General features: G+C 34.0%; 1 protein-coding gene across 8 annotated transcripts in view; it reads left to right on the top strand.

Annotated features, from left to right (window-relative positions):
• Ppp3cb (protein phosphatase 3 catalytic subunit beta) overlaps positions 1-18,238 on the top strand; it is a 50,678-nt gene that overhangs the window by 14,260 nt on the left and 18,180 nt on the right. For 7 of the 8 annotated variants that reach the window (XM_031362092.1, XM_031362095.1, XM_031362091.1 and 4 more), the window contains exons 2-9: positions 3,283-3,483; positions 4,077-4,201; positions 6,875-6,986; positions 10,813-10,958; positions 11,220-11,359; positions 11,462-11,539; positions 11,644-11,738; positions 14,571-14,696. In XM_031362092.1, the coding sequence (XP_031217952.1) occupies positions 3,283-3,483; positions 4,077-4,201; positions 6,875-6,986; positions 10,813-10,958; positions 11,220-11,359; positions 11,462-11,539; positions 11,644-11,738; positions 14,571-14,696 (1,023 nt within the window). The remainder of the gene's footprint in view (positions 1-3,282; positions 3,484-4,076; positions 4,202-6,874; positions 6,987-10,812; positions 10,959-11,219; positions 11,360-11,461; positions 11,540-11,643; positions 11,739-14,570; positions 14,697-18,238) is intronic. The other variant, XM_031362090.1, reaches the window with a different exon arrangement.

The raw sequence follows: 18,238 nt of genomic DNA, 5'->3' as shown, positions 1-18,238 counted from the left end.
GTTTTGTTTTTTTTTCCAGACATGGTTTCTCTGTGTAGCCCTGGCTGTCCTGGAACTCATTCTGTAGACCAGGCTGGCCTCAAACTCAAAAATCTGCCTGCCTCTGCCTCCCAAGTGCTGGGATTAAAGGCGTGCACCACCATTGCCTGGCTTCTACTTTGCTTTTAAGACAGGGTTTTGCTGCATAGTCCTGACTGGCCTGAAACTATGTTGAATCAATTTGGTCTTGAATTCATGACAATTCTTCCGCTTCAGCCTCCCAATATCTAGAATTACAGCCATCTCAGCTAAGGCTATTAGTTATTTTACATTTTATTTATATGATGTATGTAAGTACATGTGCATATAGTGCAGGTGGATGTGTGGGTATAGCCAGACCACCTCAAGTTTCATTCCTCCTTTTGAGCTGTAGCTTAGTTCTTAGTTTTTTATAACACGTATATATTTTGTGTGTACATGCTTGCATGCACATGCCACTGTGAGTATGTGGGTGGATTGTCAGAGAACAACTCTTCTGTTCATGTGAACTTCTGGGATCAAACTCAAGGTAATCAGGCCTTTTTTTTTTTTCCCTTTTTAAACACTGAGCCATCTCTCCTTGTTGCTTTTTGAGACAGGGTCTCTCACTGGGGTCTGATGTTTAGAGTAGGCTTGCTGGCTAGTCAGCAACTCCAGGGATCTACCACCTGTCTTTGCCTCTTTAGCACTGAAATTACAAGTGACTGCAACCATACCAGGCTTTTTTATGTAGGTGCTAGTGGTCAAACTCAGGTTGTCATGTACTTTCACAACTGAACGATTTTTCTAGTTCCTCAAACTTTTAGTATAAAATTCTCTTTTGCTTTATATTATTTAATAAGCTTAAATGTAAATTTATAGAATATACTTACTAGGTTCATGTATTATGTTTACCTATGTATATGACCTCGAAAATGTGCCTTTATACCATCAAAAATGGATAGGCCTGGTGAGGCAGGTATAGTAGAACATACCTATAATTAATTCTAGAACTTAGAGGCAGAGACAGGAGGATCACTTCAGTCTTGAAGCCAGTCTAGTTTACGTATGGAATTTTAGCCCAGCCAGGCTACCTACCTAAGGTGAATGAAGACTCATCTCAAAAACTTGGTGGTGTGGTGGTGGTAGTAGTGGAGGAGGGATGACAGACAAGAAAACCAAAAGGACAAAGACTGTCCTTTCCATTCCATTTGTAAATGCTATTTAATTGTACAGTTGGTTGATTACTTATGGAAATCATAAATACATACTTAAGGAATGGAAAAAGTTAACTACTTCAATAGTAAGATTTATGGCACTTCTTAGGTAAAGTTAATAGTGAGAGGGCTTTATGAATATTTAAAAACTGCTGTATCATATAATTTAGATTGAAGTAAAAATGATTTGCTTTTGAAGTATTATATAACTCCAATAGGAAGGATGCATTAATATTAATGCATTGATATTAAAGATATATACAAAGACAGGGTGAAAATAGTTTGTGAATAATGAGTAGATGAAAAAAGCAGTATTGCTGTTATATGTTCTTTTAAGTATATGTGGGCAGTAAAATAAGCTAAATTATATATATAGGTAAGCATTTGACTTTGGTTTTATCTATATCCCTAAAAGATTATATTAAAATTGATCAGAAAACATTGTTTTTATGTTTGTATTAAGAACATGGAAGATGGACTGGCAAAAGATATCAGCAGGTAAAGGCACTTGCTGCCCTGGCAACCTGAATTTGGTTCTGGAACCCGCGCTTAGATGGAAGTAAAAAACCAACCTCACAAAATTGTCCTCTGACTTCACACATCATGTAGACTAGTGGTTTTCAACCTTCCTATTATTGTGACCCTTTAATACAATTTGTCATGATGTAGTGACCCCCAATCATAAAATTATCTTCATTACTACTTCATAACTGTATTTGCTACTGTTAATGAATCATAATGCAAATACCTTGTGTTTTTCAGTGGTCTTGGGTGACACTGTGAACAGGGTGACAAATACTGATACAGACACATATATACACATACTATAATAATTATTTTAGAAATAACATGGAAGATTTTCTTACTTGCATTTTATTTCTTATTCAGGTATATGCAGTTATATATGTGTGTATATATATATATGTACATATACATATATTTGTTTACTTTTTTGTTTTGTTTTTTTGAGACAGGGTTTCTTTGTGTAGAACTAGTTGTCTTAGAACTAGCTCTATAGACCAGACTGGCCTTAAACTCATAGCATTTAAGCCTCTGCACCATGGGCATAATCTATAATCAAAGAGTTCTGACTGAAATTGTTTTATAGTAAAGAAAAAAGCTTTGGTTACCTTGATTTTTTTTTTCAAATAATTCAATTCTCTAACCATTTTCAACAAAGAACATGTTATTATATATAGCTTGTTATTCCCCACCCTCCCAGTATTAGGGATTGAATTTAAGGAATGCCTTGCATTTGTGAGGAAGGTACTCTACCACTGAGCTATAGTCTAGATCCTACAGGGATCAGCTAGCTAGTTTCCTTTATTTATATTTACTTACTTATTTGCTTGCTTATATATATGTGTATATGTGTTACATTTATTGTTTGAGGCAAGCTCCCAATAGCCTAGGCTGAACCCAGATTTGCTAGGTTATAGACCTATATAGCTCAATAGAAAGAACTGTAGAAGTTGGGTTCAGGGGAACATCAAATATTTTAGCACCTAGGAGGCAGAGGCAAGTGATTTCCATGAGTTCATGACCAACCTGGTGTACATAGTAAATTCCAGGAGAGCCAGGACTACATAGTGAGACTTTATTATTATTATTATTGGTTATTTTATTTATTAACATTTCAAATGTTATCCCCCTTCCTGATTTCCCCTCTGCAAACCCCCTCTCCCCTACTTCTATCAGGGTGCTCTCCCACCCACCTACCCAATCCCACCTCAACACCCTAGTGTGAGACTCTTAAGAAATACTTTTTTTTCCTTTCGTGTGTGTGTGTGTGTGTGTGTGTGTGTGTGTCTGCGCACGTGCACAAGAACACATAACATGTAGGATGGCCTGGGTTTCATCTCAAAATTACAAAGAGTAATTTGATTATTCCTTTAGAAAATTTTTGTTTAAATTAACACTTGTATCCATTAAATGAAGAAGAAGAAAAAACCTGCTGGTGCTTTTCAAATCTATTTTTTAAAAAATTTATTCAGTTTATGGAAATCTAATTATTAGTGTCTGTGTTAATATATTGTTCCTTATTTTATATTCATTTTAAAAAACGCAGCTGTTCCCTTCCCCCCAACTCACCGGCTGACATCTGAGGAAGTGTTTGATATGGATGGGGTACCTAGGGTTGACGTTCTGAAGAACCACCTGGTAAAAGAAGGTCGGGTAGATGAAGAAATTGCACTAAGAATTATCAATGAGGGTGCTGCCATACTTCGGCGGGAGAAAACCATGATAGAAGTAGAGGCTCCAATTACAGGTAAACTTACTTTTGTTTTGGATATTATTAAACCAGTATTTAGTTGATTGGAGAGAAAGCTGTTTCCCTTTGAGTCACATAGTGACTGATTAATACTGTATGGACATTGTCTTGATTTTACAAATTTCTGTATTTATACAAAACTAGTCTAGTATGCTTTTATGAAGGTTTCATCAGTTGTATTGGCCATACTTCAGTTTGATTCAGCACTTACTTTGCTCTTAATTACTAATGGCAAATGGTATTAGATACCTACGGTGATCATTTGAAGGTCATTGAAAAGTACTGACTTAAAATGGGGGTTTATTGCCAGTGTTATAATCTTGTCATTCTTAGATTCTAAAAGAGGAGACTTACAAATTTAGATGAAAAATTCATTACTGACACAAATCTTGTTACTTCTGTTACATCTTGTTTTAGATCTTGAGCATATGAGCATTTGATTAGATATAATTCCTATGATGAATCTTCATAGGCCACTCCAGATATTTCTTGATAGCGTTTATACTATCTCATGTTACAGCAGTTAGAGTGTAAGTGATATTTGTTAATTTAGAGGCTTTTTTTCATATCTAATAATCTTCTTGTTTCAGTGTGTGGTGACATCCATGGCCAATTTTTTGATCTGATGAAACTTTTTGAAGTAGGAGGATCACCTGCTAATACACGATACCTTTTTCTTGGTGATTATGTGGACAGAGGTTATTTTAGTATAGAGGTAATAATCATATACTGTCATTTGATTTGCTATTGTTAACATAGATTATTTCTATTAGTTTCTAGTATAGTAAGTTTCTAAAAATACTTGTATTGGGTTTTTTTAATACCTCTGTATATTCTGAAATATGTAGGAAAAGCTATTACTTATTCCTTTTTCAGACCATCCAATTAGTTTTCTTTGTGTCATTTCCTATAGTTGTAATTGTTTTTCTCCTAGTGGAAATGAGCAGTCCGAGATCTTTATTTTCTTGTTATTTCATGGCCTATGAGCTAATGATGGTCATTTTCTTTCTTTACCTTCCTCGTCACTAAGGGCATTAAACCATGAGAAACATGATATTTTCTTTAAGTGAATTATTTTATGATTATTTTATTGCTTAAACCCTAGATCTATATCATTATGATGGTATTAAGACCTAAGAATATCTGAAACTTAATATTTTTAAACTTAAGAGGCATTAAAATGACCTATTGTTTGTCCCTTGATTCAGTGATTTTTTTTTTGTTGTTGTTGTTGTTCCTTTCCTTTTTTAATTGTATGAAGTATGAAAAATATGGAATGGCCTGTATTTTCTAACATGTATCTCTTCTTTCTTTAAATGAAAAATGGGACCATATGAAAACATTTTTCTTTATCTGGTCTTCACATATCTATACACTGTAATGTCTTTATAAACTTGTAAATACAAATCTAGAGTCATTTTAATAGCTGCACTATCTTCCATTGAATAAACAAGCAATAACTTGTTAAACACTTAAGGTTCCCAAGTCTTTTTTCTCATTACAAAGATGCCTTATTGAGACATTGTAGTCCTACATTTTTGTGTATTTACCCTATTTATAGAACAGATTTGTAGCTAGACTTGCTTAGTCAAAGCTCTGTCTATAATTTATGTTACACATTTAATATATTCCAACCAGGTTTAAGCATTAACAGATACTGGTTAATTTAGTCCTCACAACATTGTGATGAGGTAAGTACTGTTATTTTATCCATTCAGTACACAAGGAACCTAAGGATTGAAGTTAAAGTAACTTGGCCAAAGTTACATAGTAAGTGGCACATCAAGCAGTCTGACCCTAAGCTTCTGCTTTTATCATATGTCCTAATGGGTATTGAGGTCTTCTTGTCTAGCAAACTTTGGTTCTACTTAGTGTCATATGTATCCACTTCTAAGGATTTCTCAGTGTACTGTTCTTCTCAGTAAGGACTTTGGGAATGTGTTCATTCCTTCCCTTAGGAATTTTATTATCCTAATTTGTTGTTCTTCCCATTCATAATTTCATTATTAAAGCTTTTAATCTTTTCTGAATTACCTCAAGGTTTTAAGGAAAATTAGAAAATGGTCTTTCCTAACAAAGAATTTAGTGTAATTGACAAAATCAGAAGGTAAAACTTAGTTGTTACTGAGCACATGGGTGTATATGTACTCATCTAAAATTATTTTGTAGCTTAGTTAATAATAGATTTACTATTACAAAAAGAAGATAAAGTATCAGAAACAAGTACAGTTTAGTTTTAGTAGATATTGGTTTTATTACTTTTTTAAATATAAAATTAAGGACTAAATAGTTATGCCTGTCAATGGACTTAGTTAAAATAATTTTTCTTTTTGTATTATATAAACATTATATAAACATTCATTTCTATATGAAATAGTCCCTTTTCTTAAAATAATAAAATATTAGTCTTTTATATTAAATCTAGAAAAATCCATGTATACAAAATGCTGTATGTTTTTATATTATATTGCATTTTCTTTGAATTGAATTAGATCAGTGTTTCTCAGCCTTAATGTTGTGACCCTTTAATACGGTTCTTCATGTTGTGATGATGCCCAACAATAAAACTATTTTTGTTGCTACTTTGTAACTATAATTTTGCTACTGTTATAAATCACAATGCAAATATCTGTGTTTTCTGATGTGAAAGGGTTGTTTGACCCCCAAAGCGGCACGACCCTCAGGTTGAGAACCACTGGATTAGATCATAAATACCTGCCTTATGTAAGGAATCATTTGCAAACAACAAAGCAACATGAAACCATGAAAAATGGCCCTTGTTTTAGGTAGTGTGGAACACTGCTTAAGATGAGAGATGAAAGGATCAAACTCGTTTCTATCTTATAGGAGCTTTATGACTTTGGATAGGTTACTTAGCTTACTGTTTTAGTTTCTTTATATATAAAGTAGAAGTAATTGATAATTGTTTTTTGGCCTTTTGGCTAAGATAAAGTGACAATGCTAGTAGATATTTCATAGTTTGAGGAATAAAAGAAACACTTTTTGATAGTGAAAAATTGTAAGGCATTTTGGTGCTCAGCATATTATAAGTACTCTATAGATATTAGCCTCCATTTTTTGCATTATTATCTTTACTAATATATTTAAGGAAATAAGCCATTTTGTTAGGCTATATTAAGCAGTCTGTAAATGTAAAGTGATTAAGTAGATTAATATATTGATTCAGCAAGTATTCATTTCTCTTCTGTTTGTTAGATAACTTTTCTAGGAGAGTCAAAAGTCTGATTTCATGAAGCTTCTATTAAGGAATAAAGAGCAATAATAGAGAGTAATAGAATTTGTAAGGATAATATAGTTAGAAGAAAAGAAGCAAAGATCAACTTAGTTAAATATAAGGAAAGTTCACTGGAAACATTTTTTTTTTCAGTGTGTCTTGTATTTATGGGTCTTGAAGATTCTATACCCAAGCACATTATTTCTTCTGAGAGGCAACCATGAATGCAGACACCTTACTGAATATTTTACCTTTAAGCAGGAATGTAAGTACTTTTAGGGGAAATATTTCTAGTTCCTTAGTGTTCCTTTGGGATGGTGTGGGTAGTAAGAGATATGAAGACTTTACAGTTCAATACTTAAAAACACATTCCGTAACCACCAATGTACACTTTTGAGAAAAAAAATTGTTAAGGTCTTTCAAGTGTATTTTCTGTTAAATTTTATATGTGTAGCTATGAGTAGTTTGTGTTTTTTAAAAGTGATGTAATAATTTTATATATTTGTAAAGCATGTATAGTTTTTCTTTCTTTTTTTTAAAATTATTTTTAAAATTTATTTATTTATTACATGTAAGTACACTGTAGCTGTCTTCAGACATTCCAGAAGAGGGAGTCAGTCATCTTGTTATGGATAGTTGTGAGCCACCATGTGGTTGCTGGGATTCGAACTCAGGACCTTCTGAAGAACAATCGGTGCTCTTAACCTCTGAGCCATCTCACCAGCCCGCATGTATAGTTTTAATGTTAAAATTATTTTTCCTAGTAGGGAAAACCAAGGCCAAAGGGGTGGTGGTGGTATTATTGTTCCATAACAGATTTTTAAAAAAGGCCAGGCAGTGGTGGTGCATGTCTTTTATCCCAGCACTTGGGAGGCCAGGGCTATACAGAGAAACCCTGTCTCAAAAACAACGACAAAAAAAACCCAACCAAACAAAAAAAGATTTATTTTTACTTTATGCATATGAATATTTTTGCCTGAATGTATATGCACCTCATGTATACATGGAGGTCAGAAGATTACCCTGGAACTTGAGTTACAGATAGTTTTGAGCTGTCTTGTGGGTACTTGGAATTGAACTCTGGTTCTCTGCAAGAACAGTGTTCTTAATCTCTGAGCTATTTCTCCAGTCCTTCATTGCATTTTTTGTTTGTATGTTTGTTTTTGTTTTTCAAGACAGGGTTTCTCTGTGTAGCCCTGGCTGTCCTAGAACTTACTCTGTAGACCAGGCTGGACTTGAACTCAGAAATCAGCCTGCCTCTGCCTCCCAAGTGCTGGGATTAAAGGCGAGCTTTACCACTGCCCCCATTGCAAGATTTTATGTCTCAGTTTTGAGGCATTCTAAAAAATATAAATTATTTATCTTTCATTATTATAGACCATTTCAAAAATACTATTAATTTGAACTCAGTTTTTTTTTTCCTTTAAATTTACTTTTGTTATTTTAAACTATGTATGTACAGGTGTGTGTTTTGTTTTGTTTTGTTTTGTTTTTGAGACAGGGTTTCTCTGTGTAGCCCTGGCTATCCTGGAACTCACTCTGTAGACCAGGCTGCCTTGGAACTCAGAAATCCACCTGCCTCTGCCTCCCAAGTGCTGGGATTAAAGGCATGCACCACCACTGCCCGGCAAACTTGGGCTTATTTAATTAATATCTGCAACCATATTCAGTCTTTGAATTAAGTTCTAAAAATAAGAATTTAATTCCATGGTGTTAGAGGGACCCCTTGCAAATACAAAAAAAAAAAAATCTGTAGATGCGTAAGTCACATAAAAATTGGTAATATTTGTTTATAATGTGCATGGCCTCTCAAATACCTTAGAATAGTTCTAGACTATCTTTAATATGTCATAAATGCTATGAAAATGACTAAAGTTATTGTTTAGTAAATATTGACAAGGGAACAAATAAGTCTATGTGTTTATTATAAAGGCATTTTTTTTCTGAATAATTTTGAGCAGAGGTTGGCTTAGTTGACATGTAAAAGAACTTGTAATACATAGAACTGATTATAATTTTAGAACTGATGAGGCATGGTGACACGTATTTAATCTTCACTCTTAGGAGAAAGAGGTAGGTGATCTCTATGTGTTTGAGGCCAGCCTCATCTATATACTGAGTTCTAGGGCTACATACTGAGACCCTGTCTAGAAAAGGAAAAAGATTGAGTAGGGGACATAAAGTCAAAGAAGAAACAGCATAGAATATTACAGATACAATCATCTAATTTCAAGAATGATGCAGTCAAACATAAGATGAAATATGGATAATACATGTTTGATCTAAGATCAAATCAAAATTTTTATTAAACCACATTACTAAACAATTGGGTCTGTCAGTTGTCTATAACTAAGATACCCTGGTTGCTAGTTGTATAGGAATTTTTCTTTCTTTAGAGTATTTATCGTTATGTATATGGGTATGTGTCTGTGTAGGAGTTGGTGAGTGTTAGTGCCAGATGCATCTGTAACTTTTGGACCAGTTATAGGCGGTTGTGAGATGTCTGATATAGGTGCTGAGACTCAAAAATGCAGTCCTTTGGAAGAACACAAAGTACTCTTAATTGCTGAGCCATTTCTCTAGCCCCAGGATTTTTCTTATATTTGATTGTTACTAAAAATTATGGTTTAGTCATCCTCCCTACCTTTATGCATGTGCATATTTTCTTTCCCACATTTAGACCCGGGAAGAAGAGACCATAGGACCTCCTTAGTATTAGGTCTCATCAGCCATGTGCTTACCCTGTGGGTAAGATAAACCTCTATCTTGAAGTCAGAAATAGGGAAAAAAAGAACTTAGGTCTTCTTGTTTTTCTTAGATGACTATAAAATATCAATCAAAGATGTCACTTAGAACAATTAGGAATTTAATTAGTTTTAGGAATGAGCAGTTACTTTTTCTTTTTTTAAGATTTATTTATTTTATTTTGCTTAAGTACACTGTAGCTGTCTTCAGACACACCAGAAGAGGGCATCAGATCCCACTATAGATGGTTGTGAGCCACCATGTGGTTGCTGGGAATTGAACTCAGGACCTCTGCAAGAGCAGTGTTCTTAACTGCTGAACCATCTCTCCAGCCTACGTTGTGCCTTCAAAGTAAATGATAGTTTGATTTGATAGGGTTTTGTCTTTCATGTGTTTCTGTATTGGCTTCCTGCTTCACTGCTCATTTTAGGTCTTCAAGTGTGTGAACTTTGAATTTTGTTGTAATAATGTGGTGGTCTGTAATAATAGTTTTATGATTAGTATTTGAATTAAGTTAGTGTTAAATGCTTAATCTCAAAGTAGTTTTAATTTTTCTTTATTAGGCCTATGGAAGTTCAAAGTTGAACTGTTTTTAGAGACTTCATTTACTTATTTATTATAATGTTTTATGACTGTCTACTACGTAATCCAAAATGAATTTAGAGCAAATATTTATCTATGTGAGACTGGTAACTTTGTGGATTTCTATTGAATCTTGGGATGGAGAACCTTTTAAAGAGATCTGTGTACGTAATTCTTTGTGATGTTGTATTTCTGTGAATTTTAACAATTACATAGTAGTGCCTATTACTGTATTTGTGATACAGAAGTTTTCTTGTGCCATAAATTCATTTTTGCTGTGTTTTTAGGTTTTGGGTTTTGTTTTTGTTTTTGTTTTGCTTTTTTACCCATTCTCAACTTAGGACTGATGACTATCACTCTGGTGTTTTCTGTGTTTCCTTGCTTTAGCTACAGTATTCAGTTTAGAAGATTCCCTATAACAATTGAAACTAGCTATTCAAAACTCACTAAAAAAGAAAAGTATAAAATATTATAAAGAGAATAGGAAAAATCCAGTATTAGTGTATGTTTAAAGAATAACTAGGCCTGTGAGATAACTCTACAGGTAAGGACACTTGCCACCAAGCCTGATAATCTTTGTTTGATAGTCCAAACCCATGTTGTAGAAAGAGAATTGAAACTTGCAAATTATTCTTTAATTTTCATATATGCCATATACTTGTATACACACACGTACATATATATATATAAATAAAACTAAATAAAATGTAAAAACATTTAAAATAGCTAAGAGTTTTCAAATACTAATATTTTTCTTTTTCTAGGTAAAATTAAATATTCGGAAAGAGTCTATGAGGCTTGTATGGAGGCTTTTGACAGCTTGCCCCTTGCTGCACTTTTAAATCAACAATTTCTTTGTGTTCATGGTGGACTTTCACCAGAAATACACACACTGGATGATATTAGGAGAGTGAGTATACCCAGCTTCTGAAGTTGGTTCCTGTTAACAATATTTTTGATTAGAGAGTCTTTAAAAGCATCAAATTTATTTTTACTGATGAGATTAGATAATGATAAAAATTTATATACTGGTTAATAGATTGATTCAAGGAAATAGCTCTTGACCATTTAGAACAAGGTAGTACAAACTATACTTAAAGTTGGGATCACTTTCTTATGTACCTTTTGTCTTTACTTGAGAAGTTATTTCTTTATGTCTTTTATTTCACAGTTAGATAGATTTAAAGAGCCACCTGCATTTGGACCAATGTGTGACTTGCTATGGTCTGATCCTTCTGAAGACTTTGGAAATGAAAAATCACAAGAACATTTTAGTCATAATACAGTTCGAGGATGTTCTTATTTTTATAAGTAAGGAAAACCATCCAAGATTAATCACATTTTTGTTATATAACAAGTTTATGCTTCATATGAAAAGAATTATTTTACTTAATTTACTCTTTTCCCCTACAGCTATCCAGCAGTGTGTGAATTTTTGCAAAACAATAATTTGTTATCGATTATTAGAGCTCATGAAGCTCAAGATGCAGGGTAAGAATTCTGTTTCCCTAGCCCAAAATTACACTTAAATACAAATCAGATTTAGTAATCATGATTGATGCTTTACGATGCATATTAAGCTATTTGTTTTGCAGCTATAGAATGTACAGAAAAAGTCAAACTACAGGGTTTCCTTCATTAATAACAATTTTTTCGGCACCTAATTACTTAGATGTCTACAATAATAAAGGTAAGATGTTGTTGATTAAAAAAACTGTATAGACAACTTAGCCTTTTAATTTTCTTTAAAAATAATATGGGGCATTGTTTGAAACTGTAAAAATCTTATAAAAAATCTAAGATATAAGGGAGGGGAGAGAAAAAGAAATAAAACTCAAAATGTGCATTCAAGTTGTATGCAGCCTACTCTATAACTTGTTCCTCATAAAGCTCTTTCTAAAAGTGCTGAGTTAAGCACAGCCAAGATGATTTGGAGTCAAGTACTGTCACTAATGAGTTTCCTAAGCTCCTCTCTTAAATCTTCCTGTATAAGTGAATGTTTTCATGTCTGGGTAGCACCGTTGCTCTCACCATTTCATTTGCAACGTCTGCTTGTTTACTTGTTTGTTTTATGTTCACCAACACAGGTTTTCTTCGTGTTTTTTTCCCTTCTTTTTTTCAGTACTTTTAAATAACTTCTGCAAGATTTGAAGGTTTTTGTTTTTGTTTTTGCTTTTTTAAATAATCCCCTTTGGTCTACTTTTAGAGATACCCTTCTCTTTTATTTGCTTTTAACCTTTTCCTTATACCCTTCTTTACCTCCTTTTCTAGGCATCTATTTCTCCCCTCCCCTTTCACCTAATTTGATCTGACTATAAAGATTGGATTTAATTTTATTCTGAACATAATTTACTGATTGAAAATGCTTCAGGTTCGTAATCTAGTTAAATATGTTCCAGGGACATGGAAGATGAGATGGGCTTTACGTAGTTCACATCTTCAGAGGAGGAAATTAAGAGGCTGGCTTCTATTCTGTCTCGACATGTCTAGAATTCAGTTGAAATCATAGAATAGCTTCAGGGTCAGACTAGATTAGCTGTGCCAGGAGAAAAAAACAGAAGGTTAAAGATGTTAAAAAATACATTTAGAAATATAATGAGGTCATTGCTAAATGTGGGTCATGGTTTGAAAGAGTTTTTGATGATGGTAGATGAGAGTTAAAAGATTCAAATATTAGTCTGGGATCAAACAGCATACTAGATAATTTTCATATAGAATATGCTATAAAAATATATAAATACTCAATGAACTATGGCTTAATTTTTTCTTCTTTTTTTTTTTCCCCCTTGGTTTTTCAAGACAGTTTCTCTGTATAGCCCTGTCTGTCCTAGAACTCTCTCAGTAGACCAGGCTGGCCTCAAACTCAGAAATCCTCCTGCCTCTGCCTCCCAAGTGCTGGGATTAAAGGCATGCACCACCACTGCCTGGCTTATTTTTAATTTTTAAAACTGAAACTCAAACCACTAAATGCTCTATCAGAATCAAATGTCTCAGTAGATCTGATTTGTACATAAATGATGTTAAAGATTAGAGAGTTTATATCGAATGGGCATATTTTGATGTTTCATTCTTACACAAAAGGCAATTTGCTTTTTTTATTTTCTCCTTATAAAATAAAAAGTCTGACAGGTTGGTATCAGCCCGTTATTTCTGAGACTATTCTTAAGATGTTTTTGTTTAACATGTGAGTTGTTGTATAAGGGGAAAAAACCCATATTTGTGAGTTAGTAAATGGTAACACAGAGCAGGATTGCTTTTCGTTCTGTGCTAACTAGAATTTCAAATGTTGGATTTAGGGTCTCCATTTCAGTGCTTTTTGTTAAAGTAAAAGGGAGAGGAGGATAATCTACCTGATCATAAGGTGAACAGGCCTTTGTGGCCATACTTCCCTGAGATCCAGAGCACTAGGCAAATGAGTCATGAACTGAAATCTCAGAACTGTGAGCCAGAGTAAACCTTTATTTTTATGTTGAAAAAAATCACATATTTATCAAATATTTTATACTTTTTTAATTGTTTCATGTGGAACACATTCTCTGATCTTTAACTTTTAGAAGATAGACAGGGTGGATGTTTTCATTTCATCTTATAAATGAACAGATTAGTAAATGGTAATGAGTTGCATAGCCAATATATGCTGTACTTAAGTCTTGATTATATCCCTTCTAATTCTATGTTCTGTAAAGTAGTATAACCAGTACCTGAAACTTAGGTAGGTAATGGTCATCTCACTATATTGGGACATTAGAAAGATATCTAAGATTGAAGTGAATATGTGTTCTGGTATTGTTTAGTTATACTGTTATTCTCTTCTGGTTATTTTAATAAATTATTTTTTCCTAAGTGAAGTAAAATACTCCTTTGAAATAGTTCATCTGATTTCATATACTAAGTGTAAGAAACACATTTATACACTCAAATAATTTCTAAATTGGTGAGTTTTTTTATTTGTTGGCTCTATTGAATTTAGCTGTTTTTATTAAATTACTTACAGTTAAAAGGATCTTCTTTAATGTTTCAACTTTGTGAACTTAAAAAACTAGAAAATTGCCCATTGCCGTTCTGTATTTTCTATAAAAATTGATATTCACAACTTTGCATTTAGTAACAATATGTGTTCATCATTGGATTATAAAGTAAATACAAGCATTCTGTAAGGAATCTGAAAGTTTTATTAATAATTATTAAACATTTTATATTTTTACATATTTTAAACTGAGCCTGGTGTCACATGTCTTTACTCTCAGCATGCAGGAGGCCTAGGCAAGTGAATCTCTGAGTTAGAGGCTGACCTAGTCTACATATTGAGTTCCAGGCCAGCCAGGGCTAAGTAAGACCCAGTCTACAAGAGAAATATAATGTGTGTCATTGCAAAAAGAATTCATTCCTGTTTCCCACTATCTAATTTGGATCCTACTTGTCTCTCTATCTCCCTCCTCATAAACAGTTACTGTGTTTTATGTATTTGATGCTCTTCAGGCTCAAGATAGTTTGTTATACTGATGTTCAACTTATCTTGCAGCTGCTGTACTAAAGTATGAAAATAATGTGATGAACATTCGACAGTTTAATTGTTCTCCACATCCTTACTGGTTGCCCAATTTTATGGATGTCTTTACATGGTCTTTACCATTTGTTGGAGAAAAAGGTATGAGTTTTGTTTTTGTTTTTTTGTTTTGTGTTTTTACAAAATAACAATTTCTTTTAGATTTACTCCAGTTTACTATCACAGATACGTACTTGCTAGAGGAAATTGAAACCTGGTTCCACTGTGCTTACAGCTATACTTGTGTCTGTGGGTGTGGATATGACAGCATCAAAGATATTTTGGTTCAATGTTTACAGCCCCCATGAGTGAGGATGTCTGGGGGACTGGGAGAGGATTTATAAATAGCCTGATGTTGTCTTCAGCTGTTGGATTTTCTTTCATTTTGAGTTAAGTATAATCTTTTATGGAGGGTTAGCCTTGCTTTGGAATGGACACTTCTGTATTCTAATACCATTTGTGGAGATTTCACAGCAGTTTATGGGAGAATTTAGTAGCTGCTATTTTGGCAGTATTCTCAGTGGAGTAGAGAATTCCAGGTTCTTCTCACCTAAACAATTCCCCTATTGCAAAAAATAAGCCTTTTTTTTTTTTAAAGAAATGATGCTTTCTGACAAATGTTGAGAAATAACTATTAGAAATTTTACCTTTGAGAAGTAATGATTGGGCTTTTAAAGATATAATAAAAGCTATTTAAGAATTTTTTTTCCTAGTTGTATAGAATTCTTAGGATTTTGTAGCCCTTTTCACAGTAGTGTTTATTCTTTTTTTCTTCCTCCCTTTTTTCTTTCTTTCTTTCTAAACAAAGCAGTGCATTAAATTGTGTCAAATTGACAGCGTGAGAATACAGATAGACTTATAAAACAGTTTATTCTATATCCCCTCTTTTTTCACAACTCTTCCATGTAGGGCAATTTTGTGTTCTAAAATTCAGAGTTAATAATTACATTGTATATGTTATGTTAGAGTTTCAGTAAACCTTCATTTAGGTCTTTACTCTTCATTTACTCAGTAGGTCTGATGTTAAGTTTATATGGAGATAGAATTACCTGTGTTAGCATTTGAGAAGAGGACTAGTTAAGGGCTTAGGTGAAAGGGATGCATTACACTTACAACCTTCTATCTTTAGGATATGAGAAATAGTTCAGTCATAGCATCATCAAGCTAAAGGGAATTTAAGAATTCATTTTGGTCACTGTGTTGTTTCTAGGCTAGATTGCAGCTCAGTTACTTTTAATTGAGGGTAGAGTATGGGGATCAGAATAAAGCAAAGAGGAAAGGGATTAATTTGTACATTCTAATTTAGTTATCTTAAACCTCCCTGTACTATTTCATAATATTTAATGTTTCTGTTATGAGTGTTTAAACAAGTAGAGATCACAGCTTATAAATATATTTATTAATTTATATTGTCTACTTGTTGAGAGATCAAAAAATTTAAGCTGACTTCTATTTGTCTGCTACAAATGAAGAGAGGATGGAGAGTGGTAGACTACTGTTGATATTCCTACATTTGATTGCTACCAGATGACCTTTAGTTCCTTTCTATTAAACTTTTTTAAAATTCCATTTTGTGTGTGTGTATGCATATGTGTGTGTGTGCACTTGTGTCATGCACACATGAGGAGGCCAAAGGAAAATGTGTGAGAGTCAGTTTTCTTCTACCATGTTGGTCTCTGGGATAGAACTTGGGTCACCAGGCTTGGCATCAAGCATCCTGACCCACAGAGCCATCTTGCCAGACTTTGGTAGTTCTTTTGCTGTTTCTAATGTATCATATAATTTTGTAAGGTTTGGAAATGTCAAGCTGTGTGTGACAGAACATTCTTATAAGCATAGCAGGTGGTGGAAGAGGGTAGAGTCGGTAAGGAGTTTGAGGTCAGCTTGGGTTACATACAATACTCTGTTTCTTGGACCTGGATAGATGTCTCATTAGTTAAAAGCATGAACTGTTTTTTCAGAGGATCCAAAGTAATTTCCCAGCACCTGTGTCAGGTGGCTTACATCTACTTGTAGCTGGAACTCCAGGGAAGAACCAACACCTTTGGCTTCCAATAATACCCTGTCTCCAGCAAACAAACAACAATCTCTTGTAAAGTGTGGAAATACTATAATTTTATGAACATTTTTTCCTGTGGATGTCCAGTAAAGTATAAAAAAGTATATCTCAGAAGGTTGGTAGTGTCAGTAAGATGTTTCCAGCTGCCAGAAGCACTTGCCAGGAAAACCTGACCTCTGAGATTAATCCCCCAAACCCACAGTGGGGAGAATCAATACCCCCAAAGTTTCCCCCTGACTTCCACATAAGTGCCAAGGCTGTGGCACGTAGGTGCCTCCTACATGTATCATATACACAGTAATAGTGAAATTAAGTTTTTTTTTTAAAGATTTATTTTTTTTTATTTATATGAGTATACTGCAGCTGTCTTCAGATACACACTAGAAGAGGGCATCGGATCCCATTACAGATGGTTGTGAACCACCATGTTGTTGCTGGGAATTGAACTCAGGATCTCTCGAAGAGCAGTCAGTGCTCTTAACTGCTGAGCCATCTCTCCAGCCCTGAAATTAAGTTTTTTAAAACTTAAAAAAGAAAATAGAAGCTTAGTAAAGCTGGGCATATGAGGCTTGTTACTGTGATGCCTGCACTGAGGAGCCTGAGCATGCAAATTTAAGGCCACATTGTGCACTTCATGTCATCAAGGGCTACAAGACTGAGACTCATGGCAATTCTCTTGTCTTCAGCCTCCAAAGTATAGGATGATAGTTTTGACTCATCTCCTCTGTTTTCAGAACTGCTTTGCTATTTCATTGAAAAAAAAAATGGAGCTTGATATAGCCTACACTTTTTTTTTGAAGTAAATTCAATTTTTATTCTTCTTTACAATACATGGATATGTGGATAAATTTTTCTTTTAAGAGCTTGCAACCCTGAGGCAATGTCTGTGGGTACATAATGTATAATGCAATAGCGAATGGACTCTGAATGTGCAAGGACAATGGACTTGGGAACATAATTGAACATCGTGACACTGCACACAGCTATGCTTTATCTAGTCTCTTTAACCCAACTATCCCAACTGTCTCATGATCTGCACACTGGACATCCTGACTCTACCTATACTTTGTCATATATCATTAGCCTACACTTTTTTTTTTGTTCGTTTGGTTGGTTGTTTTCTCCACAACAAAGGTCCTCTGTGTAGCTTTCACTGTCCTGGAACCAGCTCTGTATACTTGGCTGGTCTTGAACTGAAGAGATCTGTTAGAGTTAGGTTTTGTCTGTATACCTCATGCTATTTACGTCCCTGAATTCATAGGCCTCTTGCCTCATTCTCCCCAGATAACTGATGTGTGTGCATGCCATCCATCCTCATTTGGTGGTCGTTTTTTTAAATGTTTTTAGGCCACTTCACAAATTTAGAAGTCAACATTGTCCAGGAGGACTTGCTAATCTCTGTGGTATTACAGTTTTAGTGTATGTACTGCCAAAGCCAGCATTAGTGGTCACTCTTATCTCTTCCTCTTACCACTCATAGTCAGCTTTAAGCAACTGCTAATGTATGGTCTCAATGGATTTGCCTGTTACAGACATTCCATATAAATGGAGTTGTACAATATGTAGTAGCTTGTTTTATTTGTAT

The sequence above is a fragment of the Mastomys coucha genome, unplaced genomic scaffold (assembly GCF_008632895.1).
Source record: "Mastomys coucha isolate ucsf_1 unplaced genomic scaffold, UCSF_Mcou_1 pScaffold9, whole genome shotgun sequence".
Taxonomy (NCBI): domain Eukaryota; kingdom Metazoa; phylum Chordata; class Mammalia; order Rodentia; family Muridae; genus Mastomys; species Mastomys coucha.
Note: the sequence above shows the minus strand (reverse complement) of the source record. Positions and strands in the feature narration are given on the sequence as shown.